Source organism: Pseudopodoces humilis, chromosome 8 (genome assembly GCF_049639895.1).
Source record: "Pseudopodoces humilis isolate 2021_Gansu_Grassland_sample_001 chromosome 8, ASM4963989v1, whole genome shotgun sequence".
In the NCBI taxonomy this organism is placed as follows: domain Eukaryota; kingdom Metazoa; phylum Chordata; class Aves; order Passeriformes; family Paridae; genus Pseudopodoces; species Pseudopodoces humilis.
In genome coordinates, this window is record NC_142207.1 from 18072686 (window position 1) to 18098351 (window position 25666).

General features: G+C 37.4%; 1 protein-coding gene across 7 annotated transcripts in view; it reads left to right on the plus strand.

Moving 5' to 3' along the window:
- LOC102109585 (sodium channel protein type 2 subunit alpha) overlaps positions 1–25666 on the plus strand; it is a 75473-nt gene that overhangs the window by 4366 nt on the left and 45441 nt on the right. For 4 of the 7 annotated variants that reach the window (XM_088059212.1, XM_088059216.1, XM_088059214.1 and 1 more), the window contains exons 2-7: positions 15776–16094; positions 19146–19263; positions 21752–21842; positions 23505–23633; positions 24311–24402; positions 25288–25560. In XM_088059212.1, the coding sequence (XP_087915338.1) occupies positions 15828–16094; positions 19146–19263; positions 21752–21842; positions 23505–23633; positions 24311–24402; positions 25288–25560 (970 nt within the window). In that variant the 5' untranslated portion in view covers positions 15776–15827. Of the gene's footprint in view, positions 1–15775; positions 16095–19145; positions 19264–21751; positions 21843–23504; positions 23634–24122; positions 24215–24310; positions 24403–25287; positions 25561–25666 lie in introns of all 7 variants that reach the window. The other 3 variants (XM_088059213.1, XM_088059215.1, XM_088059218.1) reach the window with 1 other exon arrangement.

Consider the following 25666-nt stretch of genomic DNA (forward strand, 5'->3'; position numbering starts at 1 on the left):
TTTTGTGGTGTGGCCTTCATATCATATGAGAGGGGTTGTCTGGGTTTTATGCCATAAGGTGCTGATTTTCTGGTCTTAAACGGAGTTGTAACATATAGGTTTTGAGTAATTCAGACATCAAGCCACCTGCTCCAGCCAAAATATTGGGTACTGTTTAACACCGCAGTAAAAAAGCAGGATGGCAGCATGTCCAGCCAGCCTTTAGCTTAGGTTTCAAAGGCAGCATCTCTGCTGTATGGAACTGTACAAGCTTACCTGATTATTTTGGCCTTCTAACTTCTGACTCCATAGCTTTCTGGTCACTGACACTGAGCTAACTCAGTTAAAGCTACAATGTTTCCCCATCTACCATTGTCCTTCCTCTTGCAGCAGGGTGAGTGTTGCTTTAGTTGAATTATTACTAGCAGGCTTTCAGAGTGGGGCAGAAACACTCTTCCTATCTGAATGGGAGGTAATTATACTTTTTTTTTTCCTATATCATCTTCACCATGTCTCACTATCCTCAGTGTAACTGCAAAATCCTCCACAGACTTTGACCCCAATGTAGTTTTGTTTGATGATAAATATAAATGACTCACTTTGAAATTAGGAGTCTGACTCAAGTTCTCTAAAGCAATACACTGTGTTCTAGACTCACCCGTTTGTCTCAGTAGGATAACAGATATATTAGGAGCTGGATTCCATAAATGTATACAAAATGGAGACAGATACATGCAAAAAAAAATTACTGTCTACAATCTCAAGAAAAACAGTGGCCAGAGTTTAATGAATCATGAACTGGGGAGCAAGGTTAGAGACAAATGTCCTTTGCCTAGACCCTGGGATCTGAATTTGCTGCTTAAAAATGAGTTCCATAAACAGGTGCCAGGATCTGAGTATCTAAACAAACCATGTGCTTATAGGCAAGTAAATGGCGAATTTCTAAACAAACACAATAAAGAAACAAGGACTCTGCCCAGGATAGCTGAAACTTGACAGCCTATCTCTAAGTATGCTAATTTTATTTTGTGTATAAGTAAACGTTTGTACCAAAGGCAAACCAGTGGAAAATCCTACTTCTTGGGCCACAAGGCAAGTTTTGTTAGATAAGTCTTCCCTCCTGGAAGTCTCTGGCAAAGTTATTTTAACTGGCACTCTAGCATGCAAGGTTGTATCCAAAGAGTTTAACAGGTGTATTTGTAGAGTGTGTGAACTCCATGTGTTTTCTCTTTGCTGAAAGTCAATAATGCAACCATGGAAACGAAAAGATAAGTACTGACACCAGGCAAGATGAAAAAATCTTCCATCTGTAGTTGTGTTAACCTGAAAGCAGACACGGGGCAAACACTGCATGATTGTTTGCAGATTGAGACTTTGGTGATGGCTGCACAAACACCCTGTGCAAATGCGTTCACACAGGTTAGATTTTTCAGTGCAGCGGCTGCTTTCCATTTTGTAAAATGGGAAGCACCACAAAAGTGTTGACAGTAAACAGCCTCCCAAGTACCATGATAATACTACTGAAAAGTTTTCCTAGTGAAGCAATTAGAACATGCTTGGAAAATACTGGAGTGCAGGTTGAGCTCTACTTTCATTTGGCTTCTGGAAAATACTAATAAATGAAATGGAAAGCACAGAATTTTACTCTCAGAAGCAATATGGAGATGGAAATCTTTAAAGTTATTAAGAAAGTAAATTTGATTAGAAAGAAATAGGCTGTAAATGTTACTGGGCCACACTTAAAAGAGACTTTTCAACAGAATAATATTTTACATCTAGCAAGCTAAGCATGTGCAACAGTCATAACATTTTCAAGACTTATTGTTTCAAAATTTTTATGATATTTTCAGTTACAGTTAACATTTAAAGTGCTTTACAGCCTTTATATTTGTGACAATAAAAATATTTGCACTTTTGCCAGATGAAATTTTTTATGAATATTGTGATCTTTGATCTTGGCTCTCGAAGCCAAGCTGAAGGCAGTCCACTCTCACACAGAAATTCAGTACTTTACTCCACTAGAATTCTTCAGGGGGAAAAAAGCTTGAACATAAGCCTCAGGGGATGATGATGATGATGATGATGACCTTTAGTGTTGTATGGGACACTTGGATGTTATTACTCATGTTCATATCTTGCTCTGTGGAGTGGCAGAGGCTGAGAACTCTGGAGAAGTCTTCTCCTTTGCTGGGAAAGGGATTATATAGCTTTTCTCAGTACTGACCTCACTTTCAAATAAGTTCACATATTCACACATTCTCAAAATAATCTGTCCTTAGTGAGAAAGATTAAGGATATGATGCAGAAGTGGAGTGAGCTAGTGAGTTGGTATAAATACTGTGAGGATGGGCAAACAGCTCCGGAATTGTGGTAAGAAGAGGAAATGTCATCTGGGAACTTAGAAAACAGTGACTGATGGGCAAGAAGCAATCAAATGTAGGGTGGAGGAAAGAGAAATTTTAGAATGCTATACAAATTGAGTTTATATAAAAAAGAGTTTAATACATTGTAAAGGAAACAGTGACATATCCATGTTTCTATATGGAAATAAGCAGTGTGGTGTGCACAGCTCCTGTGGGAAAACGTCCTTGTAGTACTACAGCTCCAAGTTGCAGGTGAGCACAGAATGCTTCTAAGAACTCTTCGGGGAGCTCCTGTATTCCCTCTAATCAGAAACTCTTTTGCTGGCTCAAATATAGTGGGAATGGGAAAACTCTCTTGAGGAGGTTTTCAACATCTGCTCTGTTGTTTTATTCACACATACCAACAAATGCAAATGGAGTATATTAAAAAACCCTGTACACTTAGGAAATTATTCTGAACTGGAAAAAATTATCAAACTCCACTGAACAAATTTCAGTTCCATATAGTCCTGTTACAATTGTCTGCAGTTTTATTTTAGCCTAGAATTTTGTAATTGTCCTCAGCAATCCTTTTCCCCATAGTTATAAAATACTATAACAAACAAGCCTCCACTCATTTTTATTTAAAGTTACCTTCAAACTGAATCTGCATTTTTAAAAAAAGTGACTGAACTTTAAAGCCATTAATTGTTTTCTCCCTCTTATAAAAACAATCAGGAGCTATAAAAATTAGTTTGGGGCAGATATGTAAGTATTCAGCTTTCCATTTCTGGCACATTTCCACACTTCTGTGCCACTTCTCCTTTTTTTTCCTAACATCATTAACAGGAAGGTGATGTCCAAGTATGAAACAAGGCACCTGTGTTGTTGCAATAATACTTTGCCATAAGGCTTACTAAGGGTTTCTCATTAATTTGGTGTGTTTTAGCTGAGACTCTTTTTAAATCAGGGGACTAGTATAATCCAAACTGGGCAAACATCAGAATAAACACTCATAACCACCTCCTCTGATCCTACACTTATGAATCTGCATTGCTCCCTCAGGCCTTTCAAGTTTCTTCATGGAATAGTGATACTACCTTCCTCCTCTTAACTGCATGTGTCAGCCATAGGCACTTTGTCCCTCAGGATAAATTGATCTATAAAGATGTTTTCATAGTGTTCAGAATATTCACAGTTTATGCCTTGATATGACGGGTTTTGAGGACACTATAAAAGGCAAAGAGAAATTGTGCCTGGCAAACTGTTTCAGGATTTTTTAATGGCACTTCTATTTAATTGTGGGCCAATTAACTACTCTGTTTCCTTTCAGATCAAACAAAATCTTCTGCATTTAATAGAGACTTGTTTAATGCTTTCTAATATTATATATCTGACTGGGCTTTTCATTACCCAGGGAAACAAACATGCTGGTCAGGTCACCAGGGAGTAGCAATGATACTTGCCCTGTGCCTTTGCATGGGACGTGGAGGGGATGAAGGTGCAGCTCTAAAGCTTTCTAACAGTTCCTGTATGATGGTCTGGGAAATGCTATATAACCATCTGGCTGTGTTCTGCACAAATCACCAACTATATTACTCATCATAGGATCTAATTTCATGCTGTTTGGTTTAATTTTTCCTTTTTGGTTGCCAAATTTTGAATATATATCCAGCCTTATGTGTCTCCCACTGGTGACATCTTCATTTAAAATACATAGGTACTCAGCTGTAGAGATGCCTGTAGTGTGAAGCTTTGGAGAGTTGGCAGAACTTTAATACATGATAACTATTACAATTACAGTAATTAATACATATTGTTGAGTACTACAACAGGAATATTCAATTCTCCCCCTCTCTCTGTCAGTGTGTATCAGAATGCAGACCACATATATTCTCATACATCATTCTGGTTCCCAAACCACACGTGGTTCTGCATCTTAAAACACAAAATGGGAACAATGGTAATAGGTGAAAAATAAGTGGCTGATATTTAGTAAGGAGGTGTGGAAGTAAAAGGACCCACTAAATATTTCATATTTAAAAAATCACATTAAAAGTATGCTAGGAAGTGGCAGAATCAAGCAATCAGCTGCAGAACACTGAATTAAGGCTGTCTTTACATTCTAGAAATCTCACATGTGATTTGTAGCCACCTGGGAAAACAGCAGTTTGAGTGAATTGCCTGCCATCAGGCAGTAGTGAGTACTCATCTTTTACCCCTTCTAGTCAGTCCAGAGAGACAGGCACTTCTAGGGCACAACTTGCCTCATCATAAGGTAGACATCTGAAATAGGCCAGAAGAATTGCCTTTTACAGGACCTATTTTTCTCCAGAAATATGAAAGGAGTTCAGATTTGCTTAGATGCAGATGCCAATAGATATAGGCATTTGATGCCAGAGAAGGCAAACCCTATTTGTGGCATGGCCAGATCTCCAAGACAGTACACAGGCCTTGCATGAAGGATACATAGTTATCCTTCTTTTCCCCTTCCCACTAGTCACTTCTCCCAATTCCTGTGCAGCACCAATGAATCAAGGAAGTCTCCTTCAAACAAATCTCACTGCTTTTAAGAGCTCATCTATATTGTATACTACATCAGACAGTGAACATTGCATTACAGTATCTACTGACAAATGCACCAAAACTAAAGCAGTCTCAATTCTATGCTGTCGTTTCAGTCCTTCTTCCTACAGTAATAGGTGCTTTTTATTGGAGTGTTTGTACACAATTTTAGGGAAACCATATTGATACACATATGAATGAGTTATTGAATACATGTTTACATATACTTCACAGTGCTCTTCTCACATTTATAAACTCATTTTCACATCTTTCTGTCCATCCTTTCAATTAATTCCAGTCCAGTTATCTCAGGTTTTCATTCCCTCTCTTGCCCACTCACCTCAAGCTTTTTTGCTTTCTCCGATCCCTGCTTGCTTCATTATACTGCCTCCCCTGCTTCCCTTTTCCTTGACTGTTCCCCAGCCTGGTCTCATTTTATTTCAAATTGATCAATCTAGATGAATTTCTTGATCATAATAATCTACAAGTCTTTGAGTTTTTTATGGCTCTCCAACCAGCCTGCAGGACTACTGCAGCCAGTTTTGAGACAGTTGCTTTATCCAGGCAGACAGTTCTTACACGTATCATTTCCCTGGAGGTTTCTTGTGCTGCCGGTCTTCAGTCTGAGATATGTCTCCCTTTTTTCCTAAATGCCCCCTTTTCATTCTCTATTTCCTTCTGGGTTTTTATGTTTTGTTTTTTTCTTGTTTGTTTTGTTTCTTTAGTAACCAAGATACAGAATGATTTAGAACAAAAAGATAAAAACATTTCCACTCCTGGGTCAGCAGAGTCCACAAGGACAGACTTCAGTTGAAGGAAAATCCCCTCAGATGGACAAAAAAAATTAACAGAAAAATGCATTATCTCTGTAATTTGCACCTTTAAATCTCTGGAGTGTTCTTTTAAATAAATGCAAATTAATTTTTCAAAATTTTTCAACTCTGGGAAAGTATTATAGATACCCTTCCAAAAGAAAAAGTTCCAAATTCAGGATGTGACTTACTCATGGTTTCAATATTGGCAGTTACAAAATTTTAAGGGTGAATACATATATGTAGCCTTTTTCTTGGAAATAGTTTCATTTGAGTTGAAGCTTCCCTCAAAAACTGGTCTGAGGCAAAAATGTAAAATTTTAGCCCAACACTTCAATATTGGCATAAAGAACATGGGGGGAAGAAATAAAAAATAAAAAAAAATAAAAGGAAAACTGGGCAGGTCAATGTCAACTATCTCAGTAATAAACAGTACAGTCAGCCCCACCGGCAATTAGCATGAGACATCACAACCTGTAACTAGTAGCTGGCTTGGCCTCATCTGCACTCTGTCCCTAAAGATATAGTAAGAACTGCTAACCATAAACCATCATAAGACTAAAATAATATTTAAAAGTAAATATGGGACCTCATCTGTGACTTAATTTCCAGAATCACTGAAACCACTTTGCTTCTGGTTTATTTGAAGTAGCACTTTACTGAACTAATCCAACTCTTCCATTACAGCGGCAAAGGGAATCTGGTGAGGACGATGCATGAGGAAGGAAGTTGTACTTTTTTTGTAGTTGTGCTTTTTTGTGTGTGTGATTCTATCTCCTTTAGAAACCTAGATATGTTTCCAGGTGCAGCTACATAGTAGGGGCATGAGTAGTGCTTATGAGGAAACATTTTGTGGCATCCTGCCCTTAAAGGTTGATAGATATCCAGGGAGTTAATGCTTCTTTCAAGCTGCATTAACTCCTGCAGGATCCCCTTGGCAGCTGGTGCTGTGCAGCTGCAGGGAGCCTGTCAGTGTCAGTACAGTTCCCAGGGGGGAAATTCTCATCTGTTATCCATGGAGATATTTGTTTCCCCCATGTGGGATGGTCCTCATGCTTTCTGTGCCTATTGTGTTTTGGGTTTGGAAGTTTCTCAAGAGGCAGTTGTGTTTGTCACTAGTCAGCTATCTTTGCAAATGCAAGCCTGTTTAGAAAATGCTCCGTTTAGATCCAGGTTGTCTTTGTTTATTTTGCGAAGTTACAAATCGGACACGTACCCCCTCGTGTCCTCTCACATACACCAAGTCAAAATTCAGGGTTTTTGTCATGTAGTGGATGAGGTTAATTTTTTATCAAAAATATACCAACAGCTTGAAATGAGTGGCGATGATGTAAAAGCTGTCCCAGCACCCCACTCTCCTGGTCCGTTTCTATGGTTTTACAGTCACCGTTTCCTATTTAAAAAAGCCCCACAACACACCCGCCCACCCGGAGCAGGGGAATTGGCTGGCTGCAGGCAGTAGGCAGCATGGCTGACTCTCTGTATTCAATACAGACGGTACACAGATTGAACTGAAGGAGGGATGGTGATCCCCCGGTTTCTTCCCGCCCTGGTGGTAAAGCCTGAGTTTGGCTCCATCGCTGTTCAGCCCTGCTCTTGGGACAACGGGGAGGGACCTGGCCCGCCGGGGCTCCGCTGTTCCTCACTGGCGGCTCTGAAGGGCGGGTTCTCCTCAGCAACCCCCTCCACTCCTGCCTCGCCTGCCGCAATCTGCCCTAAACACCTGCTCCTTCCCGTCCCTCCTGCTTCTCCCGTGTGACCGAGCCCGGCTGGTGCTGCCGGGGGCAGCTGTCCCTCTGGAACAGGCCGTGTGTCAGAGGGGCTTTGCGGGAGTCTCCGGAGCCGCGGGCGGCGGCGCTCCCCCTGCGCAGCGCGGTGCCGCAGCCGCCGGACCGGTTGCCTGGCAACCTCCCCTGGGCGCCGCGCCATTGCGGAGCCCGGCAGCTCCCGGCCCGCCTCCCCAGCCGCCTTTTCTCTCGGGCTCGTCGCTTCCAGCGACACCGGCCCGCCCGTCTTCCCTCGCTGTGGCAACCGGGTTGCCGAGGCTCAGGGCGGCGGCTCGGCTGCCGCACCTGCGGCGCCCGCCGGCGGGGCGGGCTGGGCGGCGGCGCCCGGTGGGTTCCGCCCTGCTTCCCCTGCCTTACTCCCGGCCTTCTCCGCCTGCCTTCTTCCCACCTTCCCCCGGCTCGCCGCAGCGCCCGCCGTGCCGGCATGTTGGCGCTGCCAGCTTACAAGGAGCGGGTGGAAATGTTTGCATGGAAGTGGCAGCTGCTCGCAGCAGCCCATGGAAATGGGAGGGCTCGGTCCGTGGCCCTTTGTCCCTGGCTCGGGGGAAGCTTCGCCCGGCTTCCCTGCCGGAGCCCGACCTGGGCTTACGTAAGCCATAACTGAAAGGGCACAGTCTTATTCGTAGGTTGTGTTTGCAACCTACGTTGCAGCAAAGACAGTACGAGGCTATAAAGTGGAATCGCAGAGTACTTCCCACAATAATTTGTCAGTAGGTTCAGAATCATTATTTATGTTGTTCATCCAAAACTTCTAGACAGATGTTTGAGGGATGTTAGAATCTCCCATCTACCTGGTGCCTTATAGCCAGAAGGATATAAATTATATATGAATTTTCTGTGGATGTGCTGTAATTGAGATTAATTAGTGATTTCATTCTAAACATCTTTGCATAATGCCCATACTGGGAATGCTAAATTCTGAGTTCTGGTTTGTCAGGAAAGAAATCACAGCATGTTTTATTAACAGCATAAGTAGTCAGCACATTCTCCTATTCAGGCATCTGGAAATATCTAGCTCATCCCATACATATGGCACTTCTGTTATCATTACATCTTTGAATTGTATATTCGCTCTCCCCACACAAACACACTAAAAATGGATATATCTCTAGCCTGACACTTACACAAGACTCTACTTGTGGGGATAGTTTCTCACGATGTGTATCAGGGCAAAGATTGAAGAAGAGCCCACTGCAGCTAGATAGCTGAAAGGCCATAATCACTTAATCAGCTTCATTAGGGATTTGGCGAATATTCTTGCATTGTCTTCCCACGTTGCTGTTTGATTTGAAGACAATATTTCTCTTTTTGTCAAGGGATACTTGACTTGAATGGTTATTTTGAACCTTACTTGGATTTACATCAGCCTTGTTTTTTTTCCTGTGGTCAAAGAGCACTGGAGGAGACCATTACAGTCTGGCAGAAAGTTTATCTCACTGTATTAAATAAAAAAGTTAAGAATGGTATTGTCATCAAGTGAAAAGTCTAAATTGTCTCATACTGGAAGGAAAGTTTTAAGGTCCTCTTATCTGGAAAGACAAGTAGCTTTTTTGTTCATGCACTGACATTTGATTGAAAATCAGCAATTATTCAAAAGCCATTTCTGATAAAAGAGGAAAATGGATTAACTTTAACAAATGCAAGTCATTGCCATTTATTGGTTAACAATAAGTAAAGATAACAACTGATTTTTACCAACGTGTTTTTCATACTTCTTTGGAGTAAATATTGCCAGATGTTTGGGTAGTTTCCTGAAATAAGTTCTAAAGAGAGTAAGAAAATTGATTTGAAGGACCCCCAAACTTTCCCAATGTGGATCTTCGTATATCTCTTCTCATATTATATGATCCTTCCTGCACATTTTTCTTAAAATGCAGTCCTGATGTCCATGTTGAAAGGAAACAGGTGATCCTGGTCACCTTCTGATCTTGGAATCCTGAGGCTGCTGTAACTGAATAGTAGCCTAATTTGATCCTTAGATTTGTTACCATTTAGGCATTTTAATAACCCTTTTTGCTGTTTGTTTTTTTTTTATTCTATTATACTGGGTTCTATACCAGGTACAGGATCTATGCCAATATTTGTTGACTAGAGTTGTTAGAGCCCTGTTCTGCTCCATTGTTCAAACTCTGGAGATCCATTCCTTCATATTCTGGTGCCTTAAGCCTTTTGAGCTTGCACTTAGGTGAAGTACTATGATTTGGAAGACACTGAAGTTAGTCAGCTAGTCTTTTTCATTCTAAGGTGAGAGGACATCTTGAGACAAAGACTCCTAATTTATTTTCTGAAGTGTGATGGATCAGCTTTTTGATCTTTCTGAAATCTGCCCAGTTATTTACAGTTTTCAGCCAGACTAGTGAGGTGATCTGTCTAAAATGCAGAAATGCTCAGGCCAACACAGTGGGAAATGAGCAGAGTAAGAGTGGGTGGAAAATGCAGCTGTCCTTTCTGACAGAACTATCTCATATTGGCTTAAGGTTTCAAGTAACTGCATTTTCAAAGGTGGCTTGTTAGTTATACATCCATCTAAAATGTTGGAAAATGTGTAGGAAGCTGTATTTTTATATAGCTCTTCTACGAGCCATTTGGAAAGATTTGTTTTGCAGGAACACCTACTGTTCAAAGTGCACAATTCAAGTACATCGATATTGTTTGAGGAACCTCTCTCAGCTGTGGCTACTGAACAGATAGTGTAGCATTATACGAAACACAAAGCAAATCTCAGACACAGGAAAACTGATGTTTATTTGCTGTCTAATTTCAGCAGTGGAGCAGCAAAAACATAAATCTTAGCAGAGGTACTGCACCAGCTCTAAACCATCTTCCAACAGGGCAGTCCCATGTTATACAATCTTTCATGCTGTTCTTTGGAGTGCTGACAGCTTCCTTGAGGCTTAGGGAGAAATGTAACATGAAGCAGCACAAGACAATGAGAAACCTACACTTATTAAGACCCTAAAACAGTGAAGGCCTGTTACAAGTTTCTTGATTCTTATCCTGATAAGTTTTGGTACAAAACTCACACTCACCACTGAGCTTTTTCTTCCAAGGTCTAGCTTTTCTTAAAGTCCTAGAAAGATGGTTGTGTGTCTACCCTGTTAATTTCCTTTTTTCACTGCTAAAAAGTTTTCATCTTGCTGCAGTTTAACACCACAACCTGTTTATCTGTATGCTAGATAAAAAGAAAACAAATTCCTTTGCTTCCTTGAAAGAGATTTTTGGACATATAAAGACAGTCATTATGTCTTCAATAAATCTTTTCAATGTGAAATAAAGACAGAAAGAACTCAAATCCTACATCTCTTTGGAAGCTTTCAAATTAAGGATCTCTTGGATTCTGCATTTCCTTGGATGTTTTATTTCTGTGGTCTGAATTTTTTCTATATTGTCTAAATATAAAATGTAGAACTTACATATCTTGAATTGCATCATTTTTTGAGCCCGTTTTGTTGTTTGTCAAGACATATTAAATTTTAATACTATCCTCCTGTTTACTTGTAGCCCTCCCAGTTTCTTGTCATCTCAAAGCTAGCAAACATGTTTTTCAGTCACCTAGATCACCATGATTAATTTGGTAGTATAGTAAGTATTGTAAGTATCATGGGGGGAAGAGGTGACAGGAGCTCTTCAGATTCAGTGTATTTGATTAAATTGATACTATTTACAAGAAGAAAAAGATCCACTTAGGTGTCTTTTGCTCTTTCAATTAAAATACTATTTAATTTTTGAGTACAAACTTAATGTTTTGGGTTTTTTTTTAAGATTAAGGGTCTTAGAATAGTATTAACGTATTTTGCAAACTGCAACAAGTATCACAGCAACCTACACTTTGGTCAAAGTTGCTTGCCAGTGTTTTAATTTTGGGACAGATTTTATTTAAAGTTTAATTTATTGTTTCAGCAAAGAAATGGAAATATGCCAATGTAATTTGCTCCTATCACAAAGTGGTGAGGCATTGTCAAAGACTGAGCAAGCTGTTACACAGAAAGGACTAGATGAGCTTGATGACTGGTGTTACTGGAACAAGATGAAATTCAGAACTATAAATGAAAAGTCATGCAATTAGGGACAATCTAATATAGTACAGGGACACACAGCTGGAGAGTAAAGTGATCACAGAACCACAGAGAATGATGGCAAGTTGCCAGTTGTACATTTTAATGCTTTGCTTTGCCATTGAACAAAGACAGTTTTTACACATTTCTGAGGAAGAATTGGTAATCTGTTTTCCTTCTAATTTTATTAATCAGGATTGTCTGTAAATGAGGGCTCCTAGGATATCAGGAAAAGATTTGGAGCTTCCTCTTGGCTCTGTCCTGTCAAAAATCATTCATCCTCATGTAGAGTTTCTTTACATAGGACACTGAACACTTCTTCATCTCTAACCCTTCTGTGGGCCCTGTGTTTTACCAGATGATTAAATGACAAGGTCCACTTCAAGCTTTCACACATGCCACAGTAGAGGGAAGAGGGATACCATTAGTGATAAAATTGTTTGTAAAATGTACCCATGTACATTCTGTAGGTGGGAAGATAGCAGCTGGAATAACTTATTACCAGAATTGCCATTCTTATTTCATGTTTATGTTTGAGGTAAGTTTTTACCATGTTCACACAATATTTCTTAAACATAGGCTGTGTTGGATTGCATTTTCATTGGTATTTGCTATTTGAGTTCATTTTCCCTTTCTCTAATAATTTTATCTGTTACATTTATTATAGCTATGTGTAGTATCAAATTTATTTTAAGGATTGCTACCAGCTTCTCTAGATGTATTATTGTTGTCTCCTCTTTGGAAGTATATATATTTCTCTTTTAGACTGCAAAGCTAATATTGCATTTCCTGTCTAGTCTGTCTCTCTAAAATACTTGTTCATTTTTCCTTACAGCCTAGTAAGACTGTAGACCCAAGCCTCTAAGGCAATGGGATACAATGTCCTCTGGCTATTTCCTTTTTGTCTTCTCTTTTCACTGTCCTTCCTGACACTGTGCCTGTAGATTGTATAGCACTGGTGAAAATCAAAATGAGATCTCTGGTAATTTCAGACCTTTACAATAAGAAACAAATAATCAGGTGCTTTAACTTAATATACTGTTAATGGAAGAATGAAGCTCCTTTTCCATATTGTGTGAATTAGCCCAGCTTTTCAGGTACTTGATTTACTCTAATTTTCATTCATAATCAGATGCCTATCTATACAAATAAATAATCAAAATGCTTTTGTAGTTAGAAGCTACTCTACTCCTCCTGTGGATCTGTGCTGTCTCACAATCCTCTTATTTTGAGACTTCAGAACATCCCCAAGTAAACCGTAGTCCTAATTAGAGCCGTCCAGAAGTTTTCAACCAAAGCTTCTTAGCCAAAAAATTGGTTACATGGAATCATTTGTAAACTTTTTGTTGATTTCTTTGAATCATCTCTGAAAATAGAAAACCCTATCGAATTAAGCACTTTTCTAAGAGGCTTTTTAACATTACTTTAAAATATTGTATAGTAGTTAAATTAATCAAAACCAAATTGATACTTTTCATGTGGTCCAATTATAGTTTGCATTTGGCACATTTTTTCCTAGTTTCTGAAAATTTCAAAAGCCTTTTTTTGACCAAGTCAAACTCTTCATTCTCTCACCACAATTACAAAAGGAAAAATTATCAATATTTTCACCTCCCTTCACTGTCTGTTCTTCAAAGCCACACTGGCATTTCTTTAGCCCCTCCATTAATTCCTTCTCCAACATCTCTCACTTTAGACTGATCTTCTGCTTTTTATTACTTTCCACACCCTTTTTTTTGTCCTCTTCATGGCTGAAGGAAAGGAGATGGCAGAGAATAAATGCCAGAAGATTTGAAAATATAGATACACCAATGTGTCTTGCTTGAAAAGTTTGGAGGAGATTTGTGTATGTGTGAAAGAAGGAGGGAAGGGCAGAAGGTTGCTGGTGAGGTAGGAGAGATAAAGAGGTTTTATTGGTGCAGCAGAAGGAAAAAGTACAAAAATAGGTAAGCATGGAAAATACAGAGCAAGCAGAAGAGTGGAAAGAAGTAGGATGGTGTTCTGGTGGAGTGGTGCCCAAAGGGAATGTTTTACTGATTTGCCACAGAGAGTGGCTTACAGTGTTCCCAACCACCTGCTGCAGCAGGGAGCAAGAATAGATGACTTCTGTACAGGACCTCTCTGCTGCAGTGAACACTCAGACATGCCCTCCTTCCCTCCCATTGCTGGCCAATCTGCATTTAGAAAGAATGCACAGTTGTATACATTTGTTTTAGTATATTTACAGAAGCTACAGTTTAAAGTAATCCAGACTGCTGATAATACAGTTTCAGCAATCGCCTGTGTAACCTCCATTTTTTTTATTACTCTTACTTTGCTTATCCCTCCTACTTTCTTTCTATCTCACCTTCAGTTTTAACAGCTATGGTCACATCAGCAGTAGCTGCTATGTATTCAAAAGAATTTTTGAGTATCTTGAGACTTGAATGGTTATATAAAATCATGTATTTTAGTCCAAGAGTCTCAGTTTAAGCAAGTGTTCAAGCATGCAAAAATTCTTTACCATTTCTGAGGAGAATTTATGAGTATGTATCAGTACCATCTACTGGCAATAAGAGTTACAGCACTCAGTAGGCTTGCACAGGAAATGCCAGACTTTACTTCAATAACCAGGATCCTCCAGCAGGAAGTTAGGTGTGGTCCGTAAAAGGAGACTTTAAAAAAAAAAAAAAAAAAAAAAAAGAAAAGGCATTTTAACTGCAGTCTTCCCTGGTGCCATTCCAAACCCACATAACTGCAAGATTCTTCACTGGTAATGAATTTTTAATTGTTTCCTGCAGTATTAAAACAGAATTATGCTTCCCCCCCCCCTATAATTAGAAATGAAATCTAACAGGATTCTGCGGCAGGACCACTTTCATTTTCCTAATGAATGCTTCTGCTGCTGGTAGTCAGTGCAGCTTCCAGCAGCAGTTTGGTACAGACCGTCCATGACAGAATGCACCAGGTGGATTTGCCTGCAGTGGAAGAGCATGCTCACAGGGAGACCTGCAGGAGTTGGGATGTGTGTGTGGATGTTCGTGTAGGTGGAAGTGGCTGTGTGCATATGGTTGAAAAGGAGGAGAAAGCATCATGTTGCAGTTTATTTAACAGCCTTCAAAAATACTAATTTGTTGCGGCTGTGCTGGAGTATGTGTGCTAAGTGAGACAGTAAAATAGGATCAGGCTAATTGTATTCAAACTGTTGTATCATTTTAATCTGATAATTATTTCTGGGTATATTGTCTTACTCAGAACTTGTTACTTTATTGCATTTGCAATATTTTTAATGTGCTTACTGAGAAGGATGCTTGAGAAAAATTCTTGTAGGCTACAGCAGATATCTTGTTTGTGATTTCAGATCAAAGTATTTGCCTTGGGAATATTTTTCACTTGTTCTTTTTAACTGAGCTGCCTGGAGACATTAAGAGATGGTCCTGCTCCTGCTAGTGAAATTTGTGAAATATTGACATGATAACAGACATAAAAGATCTAAGTACAGTATATAATGATTAAAAATCAGTTTTGTTTAATTCAGCAATTCTTCCAGTGCACAGTGTGTTGCAAGGCAGGGGATCTGAATACAGGTGCTTATGCCTAAACCTTGTTTCCTGAGCTGGCAGTTCAGCAAAGGCAGCATATTTGTACTCGAAGTGAAGGAGCATCTTGTATTGCTTTCAACGGATCCTTCTGGCTTTATGTGGCAGTAGTGGACTCTAAGAGTCATTTCTGGTCCATATAGCTAGAGGGAAGACTGGTCCAAGATGCAGCTCTCAGGATAATAAGGAGCTACATTGTCTGGAGTCTCATTCCTCAACACTGAACCAAATACCTCAGAACTGTTGATTCCTGACATTGAATGTAGTGGAAAATATCTCCTGCTTTATTCATGGGAATGGATAACATTACCCTTGATAAAGGCAAAAGATGTTATTGTGTTGTGTATGACTTTTTTTACCAGCCTGTAGAATTGAAAATCTATTAGTACAAGCAGTAAGGGAACTTTAAACTAAATGTTTTAAGGATTGATACTTCTGTGCCAGCTCTAAGAGGCAAGCTGAAAACAAAAATGGTTTGTCTTGAAATAAAAACAAATTTAAAAATTAATTTCATGACAGTTTCCTCTTGGATGATACTTACTGAATTTAAAAGATGTCCCACAAAAAATTCTGTGATGGTATATTGCTTTACATTGTAGCTGTGTTGCTGTAATTTTTTTTCTGTGTTTTTCTTTTGTTTTCTTTTTATATTTTTAGCACTTTTTTATGAGAGAGGCTAAGCAGTAATTAAGAGGTGCAGGATGAAAAGATGGCACAATCAGTGCTGGTACCACCAGGACCTGACAGCTTCCGCTATTTCACAAGAGAATCACTTGCAGCTATTGAACAGCGTATCAATGAAGAGAAAGCTAAAAAATCCAAGCAAGAACGCAAAGATGATGATGATGAAGATGGCCCAAAGCCAAACAGTGACTTGGAGGCAGGAAAGACACTGCCATTTATTTACGGTGACATACCTCCAGGAATGGTGTCTGAGCCCTTGGAAGACCTGGACCCATATTATATCAATAAAAAAGTGAGTGTGTTATATATTTCTATAAGACTTTAAGAAGAATAAATAACAAAGAACCCATCAAAGATGCAGTATTTCTATTATTTTTGACCTAGAGCTTCCATATAATAATTCCCCCAACAGCTGGTGTGATTGGCAGAAATCTCCACTCGAAGAACAGAAATTAGTAATGCAAGTTTGTGGGACCTTGTAGATCAGTAGAGATGCACTTAATTTTATTTTTTTTTATAAACTTGGCATTTTAATAAAACCTAACTTTCAGTTTTACACACAGGAGAATTGAAGTAGCAGCACAGCGGTCATCTTTAGAATAATTACTAATTGCTGTATTATAGTTGTGAAAGGAGCAGGTCTTCAATATGAAATCCATCTCAAAGGTAGCTACACATCTTCTTACTAGATTTCTTCACTGTTGTGAAAAGTTTAGGTTGCATTCTCTTGTCACTGGGAAAGATAGGGAAATATGTAAAAGTAATTTCTCAGGATATGATGATGATCATCCTGATCCATATTTACTCTGTAGAGGCATCATATATCCAAATTAGTCTGGGTGAAAAAATTTTCTTATCCAGTTCTATTTTGTTCTATGATTGTTTTCAAAGAGGAGGTGTTTCAAAAAAGGACATAAATAAAGAGGAGGTAGCAATTGCACTTGGAGTGTTGACAGAATGTTACATAATTAAAAAAATATTTATGGAGATGTTAATTTAAAAAAAATAGATCCACATATTTGCTTTGATTTAAAGTAACAACAACTGCTGTGACCAGCACAAAAGTGTTGAACTTTAGACTAGTGTCCAGATGGCCTTGGGTTTCCTCCAGATTTTCAGTCCCTTTGATTTTGGCATCATATGTATTCAGTCCCATTATTTTACTAGTAAAGAAGAAATAATTTTTTTTTTTCCTGTTTTCATAATTTTTTTTCTCCTGCTTTCTTTTCTTTCCTGTGGAAACTAGCTAGCTAACAAAAACAGGTGAATTAAAAAACAAAACCCATGAAAATGAAGAAACTGCTTCAAAGAAAAATGAAGAGAAACTCCAAGAATTGTTATGATTCAAACTCAGAATAAGAGAAAAAAAGCAAATGAAGATATTTCCTGCAGGAATTAGGGGTATGCCTCATCAGTAATATGTTGAAACAATAGCAATATAGGCATACCGTGAAGAACTAAGCAGAAGAGCTCAAAAAAAATCAATTGTGCCTTAAGTGTTCATTGCAGAATTTCTAAAACGGAATTAATGTATGGAGAATAATGAGTTAAATTTGAAAACAAAGTTTTCAATTAATTATCTTTTGCTCCCTTTACTGAAGTGATTTACCCTGTTGAAGTCTGGAAGGCAGATAGAATTTGGGTCAAATACCAATTCCTTTTCTTAATTCTTTCCACATTCTGTAGCAGTAAAAAATCTGAATTCAACATCAGAAATCCTAAAGTTAGAGCATGTACCATCATGAAACTAGAAGAAGTAATTCTGCAATTGAGTATGGACAGGAAGTAAAATCCTGCTGAATTGATTGTTCCTGATTGAGAAATGCATAGCAGTTGTCATGATCTTTTCCAAAAGCATTGTGATTTCCAGTAGGAGAAGCAAAACTTTGAACTGTATGTTACAATCATAATTTTTCCTATTATTTTTCTTAGCGTTCTTTGCATATTTTTGAACATAATTTTTTGGGTCAGGCTTTGTTTTCTTTTTTTAACGTAACTTGATGAGTCAGCATAACACTAATGCCACTTCATCAGAGGTTTTGTCAGAGTAAAGGGAGCAGAAAACATAAGAATTCTTATTAGAAAATTATTAGAAGTCTAATTTCATTAGCTACAGGACTAATAATAGGAGAGTTGAAAAATCTTCATAGTAAAGAGCATGTTACAGACTCCTGTACAATAAAAGATCAAAATGCAGCTTGAGAATCATTAAGTATGGGAAAATGCAAACATGTTACATTTGGTAGAACTGATTTTTATAATTTATAATTTATTATTTCAGTCAGGGAGAGGCATTGTGGTTTCAGCTGCTCCATTTGCCACACCTGCTCAGAAAGTAGAACGTAATCTTGACAAATGCTGCCCTCTGATTTCAGTTGAGGCAGATCATGGCTGCTGGCAGTGTTCCAGGTTTGCATGACTTATGTGCCCTTTGGGCTTCCCAGGACTGCCACAATGCTGTCTAGATCCACTTCCTCTCAAAAAGCATGAGCTTTCATCCCTGTCTAGAAAGAAGGGATGATGGAAATAGACAGAACATACCCCAGATGTGTGGGAATCAAAATTATTTTTTTAAAAAAACCTTACGGGTTTCATTCTTTATTTCTTGGATTTTAAAAACACTGTTACATTTAGAAATGCTTCTGGAAATGTTGGATATATATGCATGAGTCATTGCTGAAACCGTGGAGAGAAAGTGAAAACACATGGATGCAGTGAATTCTGTATTAGGTGAAAGTAAAGTATGACAAGGAAAATAGATTTGCAGGTACAGAACTATCACAAGCAATAGCTGGAAAGGGGAGTAATACATTACTCTCAGAGTACAGCAAAAATTGAGTACATTAGTGTTATGTTCAAAAATGGTTATTGAACACTCTAGATTTCTGTATTTTCATGATCACTTGAAACTCAGATAACTTTGAGTTAGTTTTGTCTTAGTACTTTGATTTGATAATTTAGGCTGTTTATTTGATTTAGAGATTGAAGTAGAAGTTTTAATGGCTCTCATTTTGGTTACAGTTACCTGAGTGTATATATTATACTGTACAAAAAGTACACTAATTCTTCAAATATTGCCTATGTTACTTTTATGTTTGTCTCTGTTTACTAGCTAGCAATATCAGGATTACTTTTGATTTCTAAATAGATGCATTTAAGTTCATTTATTTGTATCTATAGTAATTTGGCTGGACTCCACAATGTGTGAACTGGACAAGGGGATTGTGTCAATGACAAAAGAGCATATTGACCAAATATGATTAATGATGAAATGAAAATGATTCAGGGTTTGTAACTTGGTATCATCTAAATGCTATTTTTCATTCTCTTTTTCTTTTTCCAGACCTTTATAGTATTGAATAAAGGGAAGGCAATATTCCGATTCAGTGCCACCTCTGCCCTGTACATGTTAACTCCTTTCAATCCTCTTAGAAAAATAGCTATTAAGATTTTGGTACATTCATATCCTTTTCAAGTGGTTAGTCTAAAACTGATGAACTAATGAATGAGATGTTACTTAGTATTTAAATCATTCTCTGGCACATGTCCCGGGATCAATATGATCTGTAGTGCTTTGTCCCTCTTCCCTCTACTATTTCTGTCTTCTGTTCTTTTTCTCCTTCTTTTACATTTCTGTTCATTGCTGGATCCTAATATAGTAATACCAGAAGCCAGACAACCAGTCATCGTCCTTTACAGTTTCTGTGTCTTCTTTCTTCACCCACATAATTTTTCCTTCCCTCTTGTTTTTTTCTGTAATCATCACATCTTTTTTTCATCTTTTCCCCTCCTCCACATTTTTCATAAACTGCAGATATATTGCTCAGAATACTTTAAGTTCTTCCCTGACACTCCGTATTAAAATCAAATCTTTGATCCCAGCTCTGTGTCTGCATGAGTATTTGGTGAAAATATGGTTTCATTATTCCTTTATATTTTCTGATTCAGATAATGCTAACAGAAAGACAGATTCATAGAACAGCTGAGGTTTCTTGTTTTGTTACACATTCTCAGTCTTGTATGTATCCCACCTGTCTGTTTTATTTCTTGATCGTTATTGCATTATACACTTGTAAGCCTATTGATGTTTTAATTTCAGTCTTCAAGAAGGTCATGAGACTTTCACATTGCAGGTAGAGATTTGAAAAGCTAAATTATTATAATTACTTAACTATTATTTTGTTTTTTTACAGTGTTTGAATAGCTGACTATAGTAGGCATCCCACTGGTCTGATCCCAAATACCAGTATGAGCGATGAGGGCACTGACTTCAGAAAGCCAGCTTACTTAATAAGGAGCAAATACAGATGTTTGCACAGTTGTATTTACAGAAGTCATAAGTACACTGAAAGAAGTTTTGTGTTAGCATTGCATATAGGGATCCTGAGATTATTTAGACTAAATCTTGAGCGGACTTTTTTCAGTCTTGCTCTACTGTAAGACTGATAATTACAGCAGTTGGTATGTGTTGGATGTTGTTATCAATGGCTGGCCTACAAATGACTTCCAAAGCAATCATGTTAGCACATAGTTTTCAATTTCCTTGCTACAGGTGCCACTACAAATATTTTTTTTTTCGATTATATGACACTCTCTACCATATTCTGGAGCATTATTGAGTTATGGTGATTAATAGAAGATTGTGGGACTGAGGTGGTGGTGAAGGGCTAGTCACCAAAGTCAGAATGCTAAAACACATTGTTTAAATTTATGTTGAGGTATATTATAGTTATCTTTCCGCTAATGAAAGCGTAGTGAGGGTAAGTGGACATTTCATCAAAAAGGATTTTGAAAGCCTGTGTAAAATACAGGTTGGTGAAACACTTGTAGCATGATTTTTTAATGTTTCAAAAAATATATTTATTTCTCTTTTGCTATGTTCATATATGAATTACATAAAGAAAAGCTAGTTTTGCAGTAAAGGATTTTAAATATATTCATTGCGCAGAAAACCCAAAGAACTGTTGAATGTAATGCCTCAGTTTTTTGACAGTTTAGAAGGTAGAGGTATCATTATCACTTGAAGTTTTTTTAATTAATGTAGACATGCAAAGAAAAGTTTTCAAGGGGAACCTCACAGTACTTCTCACCCCATTATATTCAGATTTCTATTTAGGAGCACCACATGAACCTGCAGCTGTTCTCAAGCTCAAGCTTTGTCCTCTCTGAAGCTTTAGGTGTTGGTGCCATCATGTGGGCGTTTCGTAGTTCATCTGCATGGTTTTCATTTTGGTGATTGTATTTATTTCTGTATCTTAGAAGAATGTCAGCAGTGCTGAGAGTAAAAGGTTGTAGATTTAGAGTGGTTCTGGTCAAATATACGAAATTATTTATGACTTGGACCTGTTCTGGAATTCTATTTGGATTTCTTTTTTTGAGACTCACGTGTGCCTTTTCCTCCCAACAGCATTTATATTACAAAAGTCATATATAAAACAAACAGCAATAAAATACTTTTCTTCCTATAATTTCCCTATGTTCTCTCCTACTATGTGGCACCTAGCTTTCAGTGTATCATAGTGATAAGGAAAAATGTTGATACATGCCTAATTTTATGATAAAATATTAAAGTGAAGAAAATGTATTTTTCATTGCTTTGCATGCATGAGCAGATCAGATTTGTCTGGATCATCTAAAAGAAATAGTTCTTGTGTTATTCCATTAAATTAATACTTTAAATGCTGACATTTTTGTTCAATAAGAAAAAATAATTTAGAGTTGGGGTGCTTTTTAAAATACCTTTCAGATTTTCTAATTTTTAGTGTATGTTTGTTATCTTTTAGCTATAAAGCAGTGAATGAAAGCTTTAACATATTCAGGGCTTTTCCCTGGCTATTAAAAGAGCAGTGGAGGGATAGCTCCTGATAGTGAAAATCTACCAAAGCAGTGTGTTATTTGATACTCTTTTTTATGAGATTTTCTGGCTTACATTCCTTAACTCTTAGCCTACATTATTCAGCATGCTTATCATGTGCACTATTTTGACCAACTGCGTATTTATGACCATGAGTAACCCTCCAGACTGGACAAAGAATGTAGAGTAAGTTAAATGGATTTTCTCTGAATAATATCCAGTAATCAGAAATAAACTGCTGTAAATTATATTAGGATGGCTTCCACTGGCAGTAGCTACCTTGTTGGGACATCCTATCAACAGCTATTCTGATGCTCTTTCATTTGCTCTAACATTAAATACGTATAATTGTCTCATGACAAATTCTTTAATGTCCTTCCTCTGTTTGCAGTGCTAGATGGAAAATGTAAGAAAAGCTATTCCTATGATCATACAGAAAAAGTGGACTATAAATATTTTTGACTTCATTCTGTGTCACATCTGTGCAAGAACGCAGGGAAATGCAGTCTTTCATCTCTGTTGTGATAACTGTTACAGATAAAGGGATCATCTTATGGATGGCTGTATTGATCACAAGGCTGCTTTCTCTTGCCAAAACCAATCTAGCAATGGAAAACTTGTATGCAAAATAAGCTATTAAAAAGTATTGAAATGGTTAGCTAATCATTGGTGCAATACGATGTCAGCTTGGCTAATTGGTCCAGTTGGATGTCAGCTGCGAGGTGCCGATGCACAATAACAGTTCCAAAGCTGCAGGACACAGTGCGAAACACTGTTCTTGGTGCTTCCTTTCTGCTGCTTCTTCATTCCTTAGTGCTTGGGCTGATACATACCTATTTAATCTTCAGAAATCAGAAGTGAAATCACAGGCCTATTAAGGTCAACAAAGACATTTTTATTTTGAGTTCAATGTGAACATCTATGTATTCAGGATATCTAGCGTGTAGTAAATATTTATGATAAAGATTCGTTGCTTGAATATTTCTTCATGTCCATATATTGTGCCATTTAGAGTTAAAGCGCATGTCCTCATCTGCGGAGTACAATTCTGCAGGAAATAAATTTTTTAGTAATTGAATGGAAAACTTTCATATCAGAAAGCTGTTTTCAAGTGAGCTCAGTTAGAGTAAGCTTTTTAAGCAGTTTAATTTGAATTCCTTTTCATTGAAGATATAAATTAAACTAAATTTCAGAATGACATCATTTGGACACAGAAGATTGAAATTACTCAGAATGGAAGAATTAAATATTTTTTCAATTTATATTTCAGCAACATTTTTTAGTCAAAATGAGTACCTGAATTTTATTGGCACTTGTAAATAATTTTTGTTGTTCTTGCACTTGTTTGATTCCAGTACATCTGTCTTGCTGAAGGCGAAGCACTGGATATATCTACTCTGTAACACAGTTACAGAGAAATGAGGACTGATGAGTGTTGGTGCTTGCCTACTCTTGGGACTAAGCAACATTTCAGCATAAAAAGAACATTGAAGAAAGGAATTTTTAGCCTCAAGTAACTTCTAAAACCCTAACATAATCGATCTGTGGGGTTTTTTTTAATAACATGGATTCAGACTAGTCTTAAACATGCTCCAATGAACTAACTGGGAATTTTGCATCTGTTTTATTGCATAGATTACAGAGGTTAAATTTAAGATGTGAGTTATCAGTCTTTTAATCCTAATTTCATTCCTCTTTTCTTATGGTATAAATTATGCAGATGTTAAAGTTGGTTGTAACTGCCACTATTTCGTATGCCACTTAAAGAGAAGAGAATTAGAATAAAACGAGAGCTTGAAGTGCAAAAGTAACGTGATCTATAAACTCTGTCTTGCATATTTTCCTCAGATACACATTCACTGGAATTTATACCTTTGAATCACTTATTAAAATTCTTGCAAGGGGCTTCTGTTTAGAAGATTTTACATTTCTCCGAGACCCATGGAATTGGCTAGATTTCACTGTCATTACATTTGCGTAAGTCTTCTACTTATTTTTTTAATAAAAATTCTTCCTGGTATCATGAGATTAGTGACTAAAAATTGCCTCATATCTTGTCAGCCAGAATATTTGGAGCCTGGACTTCCTGCAGTTTCAATATGTTTCTTCTACCTCTTTTACACATTTTAGAATTTCTAGCCAAGTATGTGCTGCGGAGGCCAGCATGGTGTGCCAGCCCATTAGGATTGTGAATGCCATCACCCTGAACTGTTCATATCCTGTCTCCTTTCTGCATACCAGAATTAAAGGAATCCTTTTGACTTCCTGCTAATAGCTGACCAGATTAGTTTTCAAACATCAAGTCAATGTGGTTTATTGTGATAAAACTTAATTTAATTTTATGGCCAGAAGCATATTTATAACACAGGCAAAATACAGTGAACGGTGAAAAGGTCTTGCTCAAAGACCCAAGCAAGTAGAATAAAATCTGCCTCAATTCTGAGTAATTGTGATTTAATCCTACAGGTATGTAACAGAATTTGTAAACCTAGGCAATGTTTCAGCTCTTCGAACTTTCAGAGTATTGAGAGCTTTGAAAACTATTTCTGTAATTCCAGGTAAGAAGTAGTTGGTGTAAGGTGTTAGGCCCCTTGTATCTCCAACTGTTATTTGTGTGCTGTCATTGTGTTTGTGTGTGAACTCCCCTATTACAGATATGTGACAGAGTTTGTGGACCTGGGCAATGTCTCAGCGTTGAGAACATTCAGAGTTCTCCGAGCTTTGAAAACAATATCAGTCATCCCAGGTGAGAGCGAGGTTAAACACCGAGGCTGACTTTTGTTCTACAAAGGCTGTACTCACATTTTCAAAGCATAAGCCTTGTTTGCTACACATTGTCAGCAAATAAAAAAAGCAGGAATCAAGACATGTAATTTTATTTAAATTGATTCATGCTTGTATTAGTTGTATTTTCTTCTAAAAAAAAAAAATCAGCCTTTGAGTTTAACAAATTCTTGCATGAGATATTTGCAGTAAACAGCCTATGTGATTTGCATCTTATAACATCAAGCTTTCCTTTATATGTTTTAAATATAAGTTAATTTTTAGCTTTCATACTGATGCAAATTTTCTCATTTATTGAGGGCACTTGATATAGCAAATTAATTCAGTTTTAAGTTATGTAAAAAAAATTAAACTCTAAATGATAGCATGGGCCATGCATGGGATATTGTTCTAAAGATGTCTTTCTTCTCCAAACCATCACCCCTCATATATTGTAACAAGATTATTATTATATCATTTCAATATGTACATATGTCTTTAAAGTGGGGTTACATTAATATAGAATACATTGCAAAAGTTCATAAAAGAAAGGTTTGGGCAAGAAGCATCAACAAAAGCAAACAATGCTATTCTGTGTAGGGTTGAGATATAGCATGAATAATAAAATCACTTGTTTTGGCATAAACAATGGTACTATCTACTTTTTATTTTTGTACACTATAAAATAAGTATAAACTTACATATTTTCATTCATCTGTCCAAATAATAAGGCTTTTCTTTAAAATTACTGTGTCACAAATTACTAGTCTTTTTGCATGAGATATTTATCAAGAAAAAAAGTAACATGAATTTTTGTGTGTATTTAGTATCTATTTAACATCATAATAAAAATCTTTTCCCTTTGCAGGCCTGAAGACTATAGTGGGAGCCCTGATTCAGTCTGTGAAGAAGCTCTCGGATGTGATGATCCTGACTGTGTTTTGTCTGAGTGTATTTGCACTGATAGGGCTGCAGCTGTTCATGGGCAACCTGAGGAATAAATGCCTGCAGTGGCCTCCAGACAATTCTACTTTCGAAACAACGGTTATTTCCATCTTTAATAGCTCTATAGGTGAAAATGGTACATTTATTAATGCAACAATGACAACATTTAACTGGGATGAATACATCGAAGACAAAAGTAAGTGTTAATTATATCATCTACTGCATTGATTTTATGGTCTTGATTTAAACATATTTGAGAACATTAATATCTTTCCCTTGCATTTAAAAGAGTGTAATATGGC